This window comes from Heterodontus francisci, chromosome 12, assembly GCF_036365525.1.
Source record: "Heterodontus francisci isolate sHetFra1 chromosome 12, sHetFra1.hap1, whole genome shotgun sequence".
NCBI lineage: Eukaryota > Metazoa > Chordata > Chondrichthyes > Heterodontiformes > Heterodontidae > Heterodontus > Heterodontus francisci.
In genome coordinates, this window is record NC_090382.1 from 84386518 (window position 1) to 84401524 (window position 15007).

Genomic DNA, 15007 nt, shown 5'->3' on the forward strand with positions numbered 1-15007 from the left:
TGTGCAATCAGTGAACATCCCTACTTCTGACCTTATGATTGAAGGAAGGTCATCTCCACAGCATTGTGTGCTTTCACCCATATTTCACGAATATAATTTTGTTTTTTCTACACTCGAGTTTCCCGATGCCCTCCTTGCCAGCCTTTCATCCTCCATAAACTCCAAATCATCTGAAGCTCTGTCATTCACATCTTGTCCTACACTAAATTCCATTCACCCAGCACCTCCCATCCTTGCCGAGCTCCTTGTCTCCCAATGGATTGGATGTAAAATTCTCATTCTTGTCCATAAATCTCTCCACAGCCTCAGTTCACCTTATCTCTGCAACATTCTCCAATCCATTGTCATTTTCTTCCTCTCCAGTCCTTTGAACCTGGCCTCCTCGACATTCCCCACACTCCCATGCTCCATCTTCTATGGCAGAGCCTTCAGCTACCACAATAGTGTTCTTCGGAATTCCATCTCCAAATAGCCCCACTCTCTGCCTCTCTCCCTATATTTAAAACATATCTTCTACCAGGCTTTTGATCACCTCTTTTAACTCTCTCAAAAAGGACAAATTGTTCCTCCTTTTCTCCTATGTGAAGCACCTTTGGCACACTTTCTACATTCGAAACATTATATAAATGTAAGTTGCTGTTCAGAGCAGAAAATTTTAAAACAATGAATCATAAAGATTCAACACACTTACCCTTTAATTTTCTGTATCTGTCCAATGGTTTCTGGGAGAGGAACATTCATTGTTTCGGGCAGAAACAAGACCACAATTGCTGAAAATACTAAAAAACTCCCCATCAGAATAAAAGGCAGAAACTCATGGTAAACATCTGTGAAAATAACAATATATGAAAAATAAATGATCTGTAATGTGAAGACCAGTACATCAACATAAAGCCACAGGCAGCACATATAACACAGGTCTTGTGGTCAAGAACCAACATAGATCGACTTGGAATTTATTTCATGATTGCAGGATTAAACCCATGATCTGTCATCTGTGTAACAGTGTAGTGGGCCACCAACATACTGTGCTATGGTTTCAGATATTTTGTGTTTATTACAGAATGCCCTACAAAACATGAGAAATGCAGCTTGAGCTCATCCAAAACTCTGTTATCCACAACTTAACTCACACCACATCCTGTTCTTAATTTCATTCTTGGAACAAAGTGAGGAACATCCAGAAACACATTGTCAGGTTGTCATGATGCCACCCAGGTCTACCTCGCCAGGTGGTGACAGAACCAACAAGAGGGAAAAACATACCTGACCTCATCCTCACCAATCTACTGTCAGAGATGCATCTGCCCATGACAATATTGGTCGGAGTGAACACTGCACAGACCTTGTGGAAATGAGGTCCTGTCTTTACACTGAAACACCATCCATCGTGTTGTTTCGTACTTGTTCTTTGGCCTCCTTATCTCGAGAGACAATGGGTATGCACCTGGAGGTGGTCAGTGGAGTGTGGAGCAGTGCCTGGAGTGGCTATAAAGGCCAATTCTAGAGTGACAGGCTCTTCCACAGGTGCTGCAGAAAAACTTGTTTGTTGGGGCTGTTACACAGTTGGCTCTCCCCTTGCGCTTCTGTCTTTTTTCCTGCCAACTGCCAAGTGTCTTCGACTTGCCACACTTTAGCCCCGCCTTTATGGCTGCCCGCCAGCTCGGGCGAACGCTGGCAACTGACTCCCACGACTTGTGATCAATGTCACAGGACTTCATGTCGCGTTTGCAGACGTCTTTAAAGCGGAGACATGGACGGCTGGTGGGTCTGATACCAGTGGCGAGCTCGCTGTACAATGTGTCTTTGGGGATCCTGCCATCTTCCATGCGGCTCACATGGCCAAGCCATCTCAAGCGCCGCTGACTCAGTAGTGCGTATAAGCTGGGAGTGTTGGCCGTCTCGAGGACTTCTGTGTTGGAAATACGGTCCTGCCACCTGATGCCAAGTATCCTCCGGAGGCAGCGAAGATGGAATGAGTTGAGACGTCGCTCTTGGCTGACATACGTTTTCCAGGCCTCATAGAGCAAGGTAGTGAGGACACAGGCTTGATACACTCGGACTTTTGTGTTCCGTGTCAGTGCGCCATTTTCCCACACTCTCTTGGCCGGTCTGGACATAGCAGTGGAAGCCTTTCCCATGCGCTTGTTGATTTCTGCATCTAGAGACAGGTTACTGGTGATAGTTGAGCCTAGGTAGGTGAACTCTTGAACCACTTCCAGAGCGTGGTCGCCAATATTGATGGATGGAGCATTTCTGACGTCCTGTCACATGATGTTCATTTTCTTGAGGCTGATGGTTAGGCCAAATTCGTTGCAGGCAGCCGCAAACCTGTCGATGAGACTCTGCAGACACTCTTCAGTGTGAGATGTTAAAGCAGCATCGTCAGCAAAGAGGAGTTCCCTGATGAGGACTTTCCGTACTTTGGACTTCGCTCTTAGATGGGCAAGGTTGAACAACCTGCCCCCTGATCTTGTGTGGAGGAAAATTCCTTCTTCTGAAGATTTGAACGCATGTGAGAGCAGCAGGGAGAAGAAAATCCCAAAGAGTGTGGGTGCGAGAACACAGCCCTGTTAGACGCCACTCAGGATAGGAAAGGGGTCTGATGAGGTGTCGCTATGTTGAATTGTGCCTTTCATATTGTCATGGAATGAGGTGATGATACTTACTAGCTTTGGTGGACATCCAATCTTATGGAGTAGTCTGAAGAGACCACGTCTGCTGACGAGGTCAAAGGCTTTGATGAGATCAATGAAAGCAATGTAGAGGGGCATCTGTCGTTCGCGGCATTTCTCCTGTATCTGAAGAAGAGAGAACAGCATGTCAATGGTCAATCTCTCTGCACGAAAGCCGCACTGTGCCTCAGGGTAGACGCACTCGGCCAGCTTCTGGAGCCTGTTTAAAGCGACTCGAGCAAAGACTTTCCCCACTATGCTGAGCAGGGAGATTCCACGGTAGTTGTTGCAGTCACCGCGGTCACCTTTGTTTTTATAGAGGGTGATGATATTGGCATTGCACATGTCCTGAGGTACAGCTCCCTCGTCTCAGCACAGGCATAGCAGTTCATGTCGTGCTGAGAGTATAGCAGGCTTGGCACTCTTGATTATTTCAGGGGTAATGATGTCCTTCCCAGGGGCTTTTCCGCTGGCAAGAGAATCAATGGCATCACTGAGTTCCGATTTTGTTGGCTGTATGTCCAGCTCATCCATGACTGGTAGAGGCTGGGCTGCATTGAGGGCAGTCTCAGTGACAACATTCTCCCTGGAGTACAGTTCTAGGTAGTGCTCAACCCAGTGGTCCATTTGCTTGCGTTGGTCAGTGATTATGCCCCCTGATTTAGATTTGAGGGGGGCGATCTTCTTGATGGTTGGCCCAAAAGCTCTCTTAATGCCATCATACATTCCTCTGATGTTTCCGGTGTCGGAAGCCAGCTGAATATGACTGCATAGGTGTTGCCAGTAGTCATTTGCACAGCGCCTGGCTGTTCTTTGTGCAGTGCTTCTGGCTGCTTTAAGTGCTATGGATGTTAACTCGCTGGGGGCTTTCTTGTAGTTCAAAAGTGCAATGCGCTTAGCGGCTATGACAGGTTCCAGCTCTTCATTATGAGATTGAAACCAGTCTGCATTTCTCTTCGCACGTTTGCCGTAGGTGGTCAAAGCTGACTCATAGATGGCGTCTCTGATGTGGGCCCACTTGGTTTCAGCATCCCCTGTGGGAGTGTATTGAAGGGCTGTTACAAGTGAATTTAGAAATTTTTGTAACAGCTGTGGATGAGAAATTCTGCTCGTGTTGATGCGCGGGTGGCCCTTCTGCTTGGGATGATGCAACTTCTTTGGTCTGAGTACTACCACAGTGCTAAATGGGATAGATTCAGACCTGATTGAGCAGCTCAAATCTGGACATCTATGAGGCCCTGTGGGCCATCAGCAGCAGCCGAATTTTATTCAACCACAATCTGTAACATCATGGCTCGACATATCCCCACTCTATTATTACCATCAAGTCAAGGACCAACTGTGGTTCAACAAGGAGTGCAGGGGAGCATGCAAGGAGCAGCACCAGGCATACCTAAAAATGAGATGTCAACATGGTGAAGGTACAACACAGGACATGCATGCTAATCAGTGGAAGTTGCATGCTATAGAAAGAGTTAAGTGATCCCACAACCAACGGATCAGATCAAATCTCATGAATGGTGGCAGACAATTTAAGCAATTAACGGGAGGTGGAGGTTTCACAAATATCCCCATCCTCAATGATGGTGGAGCCCAGCACATTAGTGCAAAAGCATTTGCAACCATCTTCAGCCAGAAGTGCCGAGTACATGATCCATCTTGGCTCCTCCTGAGGTCCCCAGCATCATAGATGCCAGTCTTCAGACAATTTGATTCACTCCGCCTGATATCGAGAAATGGCTGAAGGCACTGTATACAGCAGAGGCTATGAGGCATAACATCCCAGCTGCAGTATTGAAGACCAGTGCTCCAAAACTAGCCACATTCCTAGCCAGCTGTTCCAGTACTGCTATAACACTGGCATCTACCTGACAACGTGGAAAATTGCCCAGGTATGTGCTGCCCATAAAAACCAGGACAAATACAATCCAGCTGCTGAGGCAAATGAGGAGATTGCATGGGTTCTGACACAAATTTTCAAATTCTCTCTGGCCACAAGAGGAGTGCCAGAGGACTGGAGGACAAACGTGGTAACATTATTCATTGTGCCAGAAAAAACAACAGGCCTGAGGATTGGGACCAGTTTAGAATTCAACAAAGGAGGACCAAGGGATTGATTAAGATGGGGAAAATAGAGTACGAAAGTAAACTTGCGGGGAACATAAAAACTGACTGTAAAAGTTTCTGTAGGTATTGGTGAAGACAAATATAGGTCCCTTACAGTCAGAAACAGGGGAATTTATAATGGGGAACAAAGAAATGGCTGACCAACTAAATGCATGCTTTGGTTCTTTCTTCACAAAGGAGGACACAAATATCATATCAGAAATGTTGGGGAACACAGGGTTCAGTGAGAGAGAGGAACAGAAGGAAATCAGTGTTCGGAGAGAAATGGTGTTGGGAAAATTGATGGGATTGAAGGCCAATAAATCCCCAGGGTCTGATGGTATGCATCCCTGAGTACTTAAGGAAGTGGCCCGAGAAATGGTGGATGCATTGGCAGTCATCTTCCAAGATTCTAGACTCTGGAACAGTTCCTACAGATTGGAGGGTAGCTAATGTAACCCCACTATTTAAAAAGGGAGGTGGAGAGAAAACAGGAAATTATCGACCAGTCAGCCTGACGTCAGCAGTGGGAAAAATTCTAGAATCCATTATCAAAGATTTTATAGCAGAGCACTTGGAGAACAGTGGTAGAATCGGACAGAGTCAGCATGGATTTATGAAAGGGAAATCATGCTTGACAAATCTACTAGAATTCTTTGAGGATGTAACTAGTGGAGTTGATGAGGGGGAGCCAGTGGATGTGATTTGGTTGGACTTTCAGAAAGCTTTCGACAAAGTCCCACATAAGAGATTAGCATGTAAAATTAAAGCCCGTGGGATTGGGGGTCGTGTAGAAGAGTGAGGGGCGATCTCATAGAAACCTATAAAATTCAAACAGAACTTGACAGGGTAGATGCAGGAAGGATGTTCCCGATGGTGGGGGAGTCCAGAACCAGGGGTCATAGTCTATGGATATGGGGTAAACCTCTCAGTACTGAGATGAGGAGAAATTACATCACCCAGAGAGTGCTGAGCCTGTGGAATTTGTTACCACAGAAAGCAGTTGAGGCCAAAACATTGTATGTTTTCAAGAAGGAGCTAGAGATAGCTCTTGGGGCGAAAGGGATCAAAGGATATGGGGCGAAAGCAGGAATAGGCTACGGAGTTGGATGATCAGCCATAATTGTAATGAATGGCGGCGCAGGCTCGAAGGGCTGAATGGCCTACTCCTGCTCCTATTTTCTATGTTTCTATTCAAGAAGGTTTGTAAGGATAAACAGATAATTACAGGCCAGTGTGTCCAACATCAGTGGTAGGGAAACTATTGGAAAAAATTCTGAGGGACAGGATTAATCTCCACTTGGAGAAGCAGGGATTAATCAAGGATTGTCAGCATGGCTTTGTCAGGGGGAGATCATGTCTCACCAATTTGATTGAATTTTTCCAGGTGGTGACTGGATGTGTAGATAAGGGTAATGCAGTTGATGTAGTCTACATGGACTTCAGTAAGGCTTTTGATAAGTACCCGCATGGGAGATTGGTTAAGAAAGTAAGAGCCCATGGGATCCAGGGCAATTTGACAAATTGGATTCAAAAGTGGCCGAGTGACAGGAGGCAGAGGGTGATGGTCGAGGGTTGTTTTTGCGAGTGGAAGCCTGTGACCAGTGGTGTACCACAGGGATTGGTGATGGGACCCTTGCTGGTACCTTTGCTTTGTAGTGTTGTTTGTAGTGTACATTAATGATTTGGATGAGAATATAGGAGGTATGATCAGTAAATTCGCAGATGACATGAAAATTGGTGGTGTCAGAAATCGTGAGGAGGAAAGCCTTAGATCACAGGATGAAAAAGATGGGCTGGTAAGATGGGCAGAGCAGTGGCAAATGGAATTTAACACTGATAAATGTGAGATGATGCATTTTGGGAGGACTAACAAGGCAAGGGAATATACAATGGATGGTAGGATCACAGGAAGTACAGAGGGTCAGAGGGACCTTGGTGTACCTGTCCATAGATCACTGAAGGCAGCAGAACAGGTAGATAAGATGTTTAGGAAGGCATATGGGATACTTGCCTTTATTAGCCGAGGCACAGAATATAAGAGCAGAGAGGTTATGATGGAGCTGTACAAATCCCTAGTTAGTCACTGAAGTTGAACAATCTCCATCAGGAGAGAAATCAGAAAACTGCCTGGGTGATATCAATGATGCGATTCAGGCATTTTGGTCTGCAGATATATATGTCAACGGACATATCACCAATTTTAAACTAATCACTGGAGCAAGTGTAACAGTTTGATCAGACAATGAACCATGGTTATCAATGCATTACCTGCAACCAACAGAAACTCAGTTGCGTGGGCGAGGAGGGATTGAACTGAAAGTCAAGGGAAAGCTACAGGCAACACTCCAGTCCAAAGGAAAGCAGCTATTGAAAACACTATATATTCCACGGAATCAGAAACTCTCTCTCTTTTAAGTAGAAGAGCTTGTATTGACCTTCATCTTATAAAAAAAAGTGGAACAAGTTAAGCATCAAGAATCCAGGAGTCATGTCCAAAAAGAGTTTCCAGAATTATTTACTGGTCTAGGAAGACTTAAGACTGAATACATTACATTGAGAAAATATGCTAAACCTGTATGTCTTTTCATGCTTAGGAAGATACCACACCCCCGAATGACGCAAGTCCAACATTAGTTAGAAGAGATGATGAGGATGGAAGTCAGTTCTCCTGTCACTGACCATAAACAGTGGTGCACTGGAATGGTTCCAGCTCCTAAACCTAACAGTACTCTTTGCATCTGTCCAGACTTAACTGAATAAGACTGTGGCAAGAGAAGTGCATCCGATGTCCTCAGTAGATGAAAGCTTGGCAAAGTTATCCAAAAGTAACATGTTCACAAAGCTTAACACAAATGGTGGCTTTTGACAAGTTCCATTGGATAAGAAGTCAAGGTTATTGACAACTTCATTACTCTGTTTGGAAGATTTTCTTTTAATTGTTCACCATTTTGTATAATATTCCAAAAAACTATGTTGAACATTCTACAGGGCCTTAAAGGAGTAATATACAGAGACTTGGTTGAGGAAAGGACAGGATTGGCAGCTAAATGTTCCAGGATTAAGAAGCTTCAGGCGGGATAGAGGGGGATGTAAAAGGGGTGGGGGAGTTGCATTACTTGTTAAGGAGAATATCACAGCTGTACTGCAGGAGGACACCTCGGAGGGGTCGTGCAGCGAGGCAATATGGGTGGAGCTCAGGAATAGGAAGGGTGCAGTCACGATGTTGGGGGTTTACGACAGGCCTCCCAACAGCCAGCGGGAGTCAGAGGAGCAGGTTTGTAGACAGATTTTGGAAAGATGTAAAGGGAACAGGTTTGTAGTGATGGGTGATTTTAACTTCCCCTATATTGACTGGGACTCACTTAGTGCTAGGGGCTTGGATGGGGCAGAATTTGTAAGGAGCATCCAGGAGGGCTTCTTGAAACAATATGTAGATAGTTCAACTAGGGATAGGGCTGTACTGGACCTGGTATTGGGGAATGAGCCTGGCCAGGTGGTCGAAGTTTCAGTAGGGGAGAATTTCGGGAACAGTGACCATAATTCCGTAAGTTTTAAGATACTTGTGGATAAGGATAAGAGTAGTCCATGGGTGAAGGTGCTAAATTGGGGGAAGGCAAATTATAACAATATTAGGCAGGAACTGAAGAATTTAGATTGGGGGCGGCTGTTTGAGGCTAAATCAACATCTGACATGTGGGAGTCGTTCAAATGTCAGTTGATTAGAATCCAGGACCAGTATGTTCCTGTGAGGAAGAAGGATAAGTTTGGCAATTTTTGGGAACCTTAGATAACGCGGGATATTGTGAGCCTAGTCAAAAAGAAAAAGGAAGCATTCGTAAGGCTGGAAGGCTAGGAACAGACGAATCCCCTGAGGAATATAAAGACAGTCCGAAGGAACTTAAGCAAGGAGTCAGGAGGGCTAAAAAGGGTCATAAAAAGTCATTGGCAAACAGGATTAAGGAAAATCCCAAGGCTTTTTATACGTATGTAAAGAGCAAGAGGGTAACTAGGGAAAGGGTTGGCCCACTCAAGGACAGAGAAGGGAATCTACGTGTGGAGCCAGAGGAAGTGGGTGAGGTACTAAATGAGTACTTTGCATCAGTATTTACCAAAGAGAAGGACTTGGTGGATGATGAGCCTCGGGAAGGGAGTGTCGATAGTCTCAGTCATCTCAGTATCAAAAAGGAGGAGGTGTTGGGTGTCTTGCAAAGCATTAAGGTAGATAAGTCCCCAGGGCCTGATGGGATCTACCCCAGAATACTGAGGGAGGCAAGGGAAAAAATTGCTGGGGCCTTGTCAGAAATCTTTGCATCCTCATTGGCTACAGGTGAGGTCCCAGAGGACTGGAGAATAGCCAATGTTGTTCCTTTGTTTAAGAAGGGTAGCAAGGATAATCCAGGAAATTATAGGCCGGTGAGCCTTATGTCAGTGGTAGGGAAATTATTAGAGAGGATTCTTCGGGACAGGATTTACCCCCATTTGGAAACAAACAAATTTATTAGCGAGAGGCAGCATGGTTTTGTGAAGGGGAAGTCATGTCTAACTAATTTGATTGAGTTTTTTGAGGAAGTGACAAAGATGATTGATGATGGAAGGGCAGTGGATGTTATCTATATGGACTTCAGTAAAGCCTTTGACAAGGTCCCTCATGGCAGACTGGCACAAAAGGTGAAGTCACACGGGATCAGAGGTGAGCTGGCAAGATGGATACAGAACTGGCTCAGTCATAGAAGACAGAGGGTAGCAGTGGAAGGATGTTTTTCTGAATGGAGGGCTGTGACTAGTGGTGTTCCACAGGGATCAGTGCTGGGACCTTTGCTGTTTGTGGTATATATTAATGATTTGGAGGAAAATGTAGCTGGTCTGATTAGTAAGTTTGCGGACGACACAAAGGTTGGTGGAGTTGCGGATAGTGTTGAGGATTGTCAGAGGATACAGCAGGATATAAATCGGTTGGAGACTTGGGCGGAGAAATGGCAGATGGAGTTTAATCTGGACAAATGTGAGGTAATGCATTTTGGAAGGTCTAATGCAGATGGGAAGTATACAGTAAATGGCAGAACCCTTAGGAGTATTGACAGGCAGAGAGATCTGGGCGTACAGGTCCACAGGTCACTGAAAGTGGCAATGCAGGTGGATAAGGTAGTCAAGAAGGCATATGGCATGCTTGCCTTCATCGGTCGGGGCATAGAGTATAAAAATTGGCAAGTCATGCTGCAGCTGTACAGAACTTTAGTTCAGCCACACTTAGAATATTGTGTGCAATTCTGGTCGCCATACTCCCAGAAGGACGTGGAGGCTTTGGAGAGGGTACAGAAGAGGTTTACCAGGATGTTGACTGGTCTGGAGGGCATTAGCTATGAGGAGAGGTTGGATAAACTCGGATTGTTTTCACTGGAACGACGGAGGTGGAGGGGCGACATGATCGAGGTTTCCAAAGTTATGAGTGGCATGAACAGAGTGGATAGTCAGAAGCTTTTTCCCAGGGTGGAAGAGTCAGTTACTCGGGGACATAGGTTTAAGGTGAGAGGGGCAAAGTTTAGAGGGGATGTGCGAGGCAAATTCTTTACACGGAGGGTGGTGAGTGCCTGGAACTTGCTGCTGCGGGAGGTGGTGGAAGCAGGTACAATAGCAACGTTTAAGAGGTATCTTGACAAATACATGAATAGGATGGGAATACAGGGATACGGTTGCCGGAAGTGCAGAAGGTTTTAGTTTAGGCAGGCATCAAGATCGGTGCAGGCTTGGAGGGCCGAATGGCCTGTTCCTGTGTCGTACTGTTCTTTGTTCTTTATACCATTTGGACAACATCTTAGTCCATGGTGAGTTCATAGAAGAACATGACCTGTGGGTTACAGCGGTTTTGAATCATCTGCAAGAAGGGGGCCTGACACGTCATGAAAAGTGAGAATTCTCAAAAACGTCTATTCATTTCTTAGGACACATTTTATTTCATTTAGAGATACAACACTGAAACAGACCCTCCAGCCCACTGAGTCTGTGCCGACCACAACCACCCATTTATACTAACCCTACAGTAATCCCATATTCCCTACCACCTACCTACACTAGCGGCAATTTACAATGGCCAATTTACCTATTAACCTGCAAGTCTTTGGCTGTGGGAATAAACCGGAGCACCCAACGAAAACCCACACCGTCACAGGGAGAACTTGCAAACTCCGCACAGGCGGTACCCAGAATCAAACCCGGGTCCCTGGTGCTGTGAGGCTGCGGTGCTAACCACTGCGCCACTGTGCCTCCCTATTGGTAGCAATGGCATAATGGCAGATCCGCAAAAGACGAGAGCCATTGGTGAATTCCCGCTTCCTACCTCTGTTCAAGATCTTCAACGATTCCTTGGAATGGTTAATTAGTTGGCAACATTCTTCCCCATTCTAGCACACGTTACTGAACCTTTATGACAAATATTAAGGAAACTTCAAGCATGGGACTAGAATGCACCTCAGGAGCAAGCATATCAAAGAATGAAGGAGAAGCTGATTTCACCGGACATCTTAGCACATTATACCCCCTCACTGCCAACCAGAATTGCAGAAGATGCCTCATCTACAGGAATAGGGGCATTCCTTTTCCAAGAACAGCCAGGTGGATGTTGAAGACTGGTTTATTATGCATCACAAGCATTACTTGAGACTGAGACGAGGTATGTTGTCATAGAGAAAGAAGCTCTTGCAGTCACATGAGTTTGTGAGAAGTTCTCAGATTATATTATCAGCTTAAAGGTTGTCATAGAGACAGACCACAAACCCCTAGTTTCCTTACTTGATGAAAAGGTAATCGCTCGATGCTTCCATGAATCCAGAGATTCCAGTTGAGGCTAATGAGGTCCACGTATGAAACAGCATACATGCAGGGCAAGCAACAAATGACAACAGATGCATTGTCCAGAGCTTCTACTGACTATCCTACACAACAGGATGTTAACTTTAGTAATGAAATTGAGCCATATTTTCAGTGCACTGCATCACAATGGCTGACAAGTTCAAAAAAGCTCCAAGAAATTTGTCACAGACTCAAGATGAAGAATGCATCTATATCAACCAATATTGAAAGGCTGGCTGCAGCAGCATCCCAGTGGCAAGAGGATGAAACTCTTCCTCGAACACAGAAGACATTTTACGATTGTGGATGATTTGCTGGTATATGATGAGACGCTGGTGATTTGGGACTCAGAATCTTGGAGAAAATACATAAGGGCCACATGGGTATAATGAAATGTAGAGCACAGGCTCAGTTTTCCATGTGGTGACCAGGAATATTGAGAGATATCTGTTACGACCAGGTGAAATATGGGTCTAGGGTTTCCCTCTCAGCCTTTGCCCGGTCTAACCGTAACAGGGTTTAATTTTAAAACACCGTGTTTTTAGCTCCCCCTCAGTGAATCCTTGTTCACTGCTTTCCAATTGCAAGGAAAGAAATCAAATCAGACAGGTTTTCTTAGATTTAAACAAGAAAGATGGAAGTTTATTAATCTTAAATTCTTAATTCGGTTAACGCCTAGGAATACACGATGCGACCACGCTAGCATGCATACGTGATAAACACACACAGAGATAAAGACAGAAAAAGTAGAAAGAATAAAGGGGAAATGTTTGAGGCAATAGCTGGGTTGTAATTACAGTCCCTTGAGTTCAATGTGGAGTCTTTGATTGCTGGGAACTCTTGCTGTTCGTTGGGGCCCATGGCACGCTTTAACTTGTTTCGATGTAGGAGTCTTTTCTCTCTTGAGGTTTAAGCAACTTCAGTGGGTCTGGAGGTTTGTGAGAAAGTGAGAGAGAGACAGCCAGAAGAGAGGCTGTTGTGTTCCAGGTTCAGTTGCAATCTGCAGTCTGATCAAACTGTCCTGTGAGCACAATTCAAAACTCTATGTTGGCCAGTGGGTTAGTCATGTGACCAGTTAGTTTAACTACTCCAGCGTTATGGATTCTATCATCATAGCAGACCCTGGAATGTGAGCTTCCTTGCACCTTCAATGACTAGTGATAAAAATCCATTTGGGCTCATTGGACCAGGGAGTAGTTGCTTTGTCTCCACAAGGACTGTCTCTTAGTATGCAAATATCCTCCAGTCAAATGTCTGGTGATCTCTTTAAACAAGTCATTTCTTCACTCCAAATACAGCTTAAAATTAAAGTTCATATGGCCCCTTCCATCACTTTGCTGATGATCAGGAGTAGACTGATAGGGCAGTAATTGGCTGGGTTGGATTTGTCCTGATTTTTGTGCACAGGACATACCTGGGCAATTTTCCACATTGCCGAATAGATGCCAGTTTGTATCTGTACTTTAACAGCTTGGGTAGGGGTGCGGCGAGTTCTGGAGAGAAGTCTTCAGTACTGTTGCCAGAATGTTGTCAGAGCCCATAGCCTTTGCAGTATCCAGTGTCTTCAGCAGTTTCTTGATATCATGTGGAGTGAATCGGATTGGCTGAAGACTGACATCTGTGACGTTGGGGACCTCAGGAGGAGACAAAGATAGATCATCCACTCAACACCTCTGGCTGAAGATGGCTGCAAATGCTTCAGCCTTGTTTTTGCACTTGCAAGCTGGGCTCCCCTATCATTGAGGATGGGTATGTTCGTGGAGCCCCCTCCTCATGTCAGTTGTTTAATTGTCCACCATCATTTACGTCTGGATGCGGCAGGACCCCAGAGCTTAGATCTGATCCGTTGGTTGAGGGATCGCTTTGCTCTGTCTATTGCATGCTGCTTATGCTGTTTGACCTGCAAGTAGTGATGCGTTGTAGCTTCACCGGGCTGACACCTCATTTTTAGATATGCCTGTTGCCGCTCCTGGCATGTCCTCTTACACTCTTCATTGAATCAGTGTTGGTTCCCCAGCTCAATGGTAATGGTAGAGTGGGGGATATGCTGGGCCATAGATTGTGGTTGAATACAATTCTGCTGCTGCTGATGGCCCACAGTTTTGAGTTGCTAGATCTATTTGAAATCTATCCCATTTAGCATGGTGGTAGTGCCACACAACATGATGGAGGGTATCCTCAATGTGAAGGCAAGACTTTGTCTCCACAAGGACGGTGTGGTGGTCACTCCTATCAATACTGTCATGGACAGATGCATCTGTGACAGGTAGATTGGTGAGGACAAGGTCAAGTAAGTTCTTCCCTCTTGTTGGTTCCCTCACCACCTGCCGCAGATCCAGTCTATCAGCTCTGTCCTTTAGGACTCAGCCAGCTCTGTCAGTAGTGGTGCTACTGAGCCATGCTTGGTGATGGACATTGAAGTCCCCCACCCAGGGTACATTTTGTGCCCTTGTTACCCTCAGTGCTTCTTCCAATTGGTGTTCAACTTGGAGAAGCACTGATTCATCAGCTGAGGGGGTGGGGGGGTGGTGGTGGTGGCGGTGGAGGTAGTTGGTAATCAGCAGGTGATTTCCTTGCCCAAGGTTGATCTGATGTCATGAGACTTCATGGGGTCCGGAGTCAATGTTGAGGACTCCCAGGGCAACTCCCTCCCGACTGTATACCACTGTGCTATCCCCTCTGGTGGGTCTGTCCAGATGGTAGGACAGGACATACCCAGGGATGGTGATTGTGTTTGGGACATTGTCTGCAAGGTATGATTCTGTGAGTATGACTATGCCAGGCTGTTGCTTGCCTAGTCTGTGGGACCACTTTCCAAATTTTGGCACAAGCCCCCAGATGTTAGTAAGGAGGACTTGGCAGGGGCGACAGGGCTGTGTTTTCTGTTGTCATTTCTGTTTCTGATCTCATTTAGTACAAACTTCAGAAGGTACTATCAGAAGAAACTGGAGAAATCTAATTTCTGTTCATCAAAGACATCAATCATTCATACATTTGGAAGAACCAGATATTGAACTTGAAATTCAGAAAGCATTGAATACAAACCTCAGTGAAGGCCGTCCAAGACAAGAAACGACAGTTCAGAGAAAAAATACTGATCTTCCGAGTCGGACAACGACACAATCAGGGAGAGTTGTGAAGCCTCCTGACAGATTGAACCTATGATGTCAGAGTCTTGGGGGGAGATGGTGTAGTATGTAAAAACAAAATAAAAATTTAATGTGTATATATGGATAAAGACTTGGGGGGGGGGGGGGGGTGGGGGAGATGTAGTTAAAGGGTTTTAAAGAGTTAATGTTTGAGACAGTGTAAGGAATACCTCCCACCATGATGATGTAAGAGATCACATGTGAGAGAGATTGGAGGGAGATGCAGCA

The 15007-nt window shown here is 45.4% G+C and overlaps 1 protein-coding gene across 1 annotated transcript in view; it reads right to left on the bottom strand.

Annotated features, from left to right (window-relative positions):
- Positions 1 to 687: 687 nt before the first annotated feature.
- The window catches only part of LOC137375640 (organic cation/carnitine transporter 2-like), a 126456-nt gene continuing 112136 nt past the window's right edge, over positions 688 to 15007 (bottom strand). Inside the window, exon 9 of the mRNA XM_068043021.1 lies at positions 688 to 827. Coding sequence (XP_067899122.1) covers positions 688 to 827 — 140 coding nt within the window. The remainder of the gene's footprint in view (positions 828 to 15007) is intronic.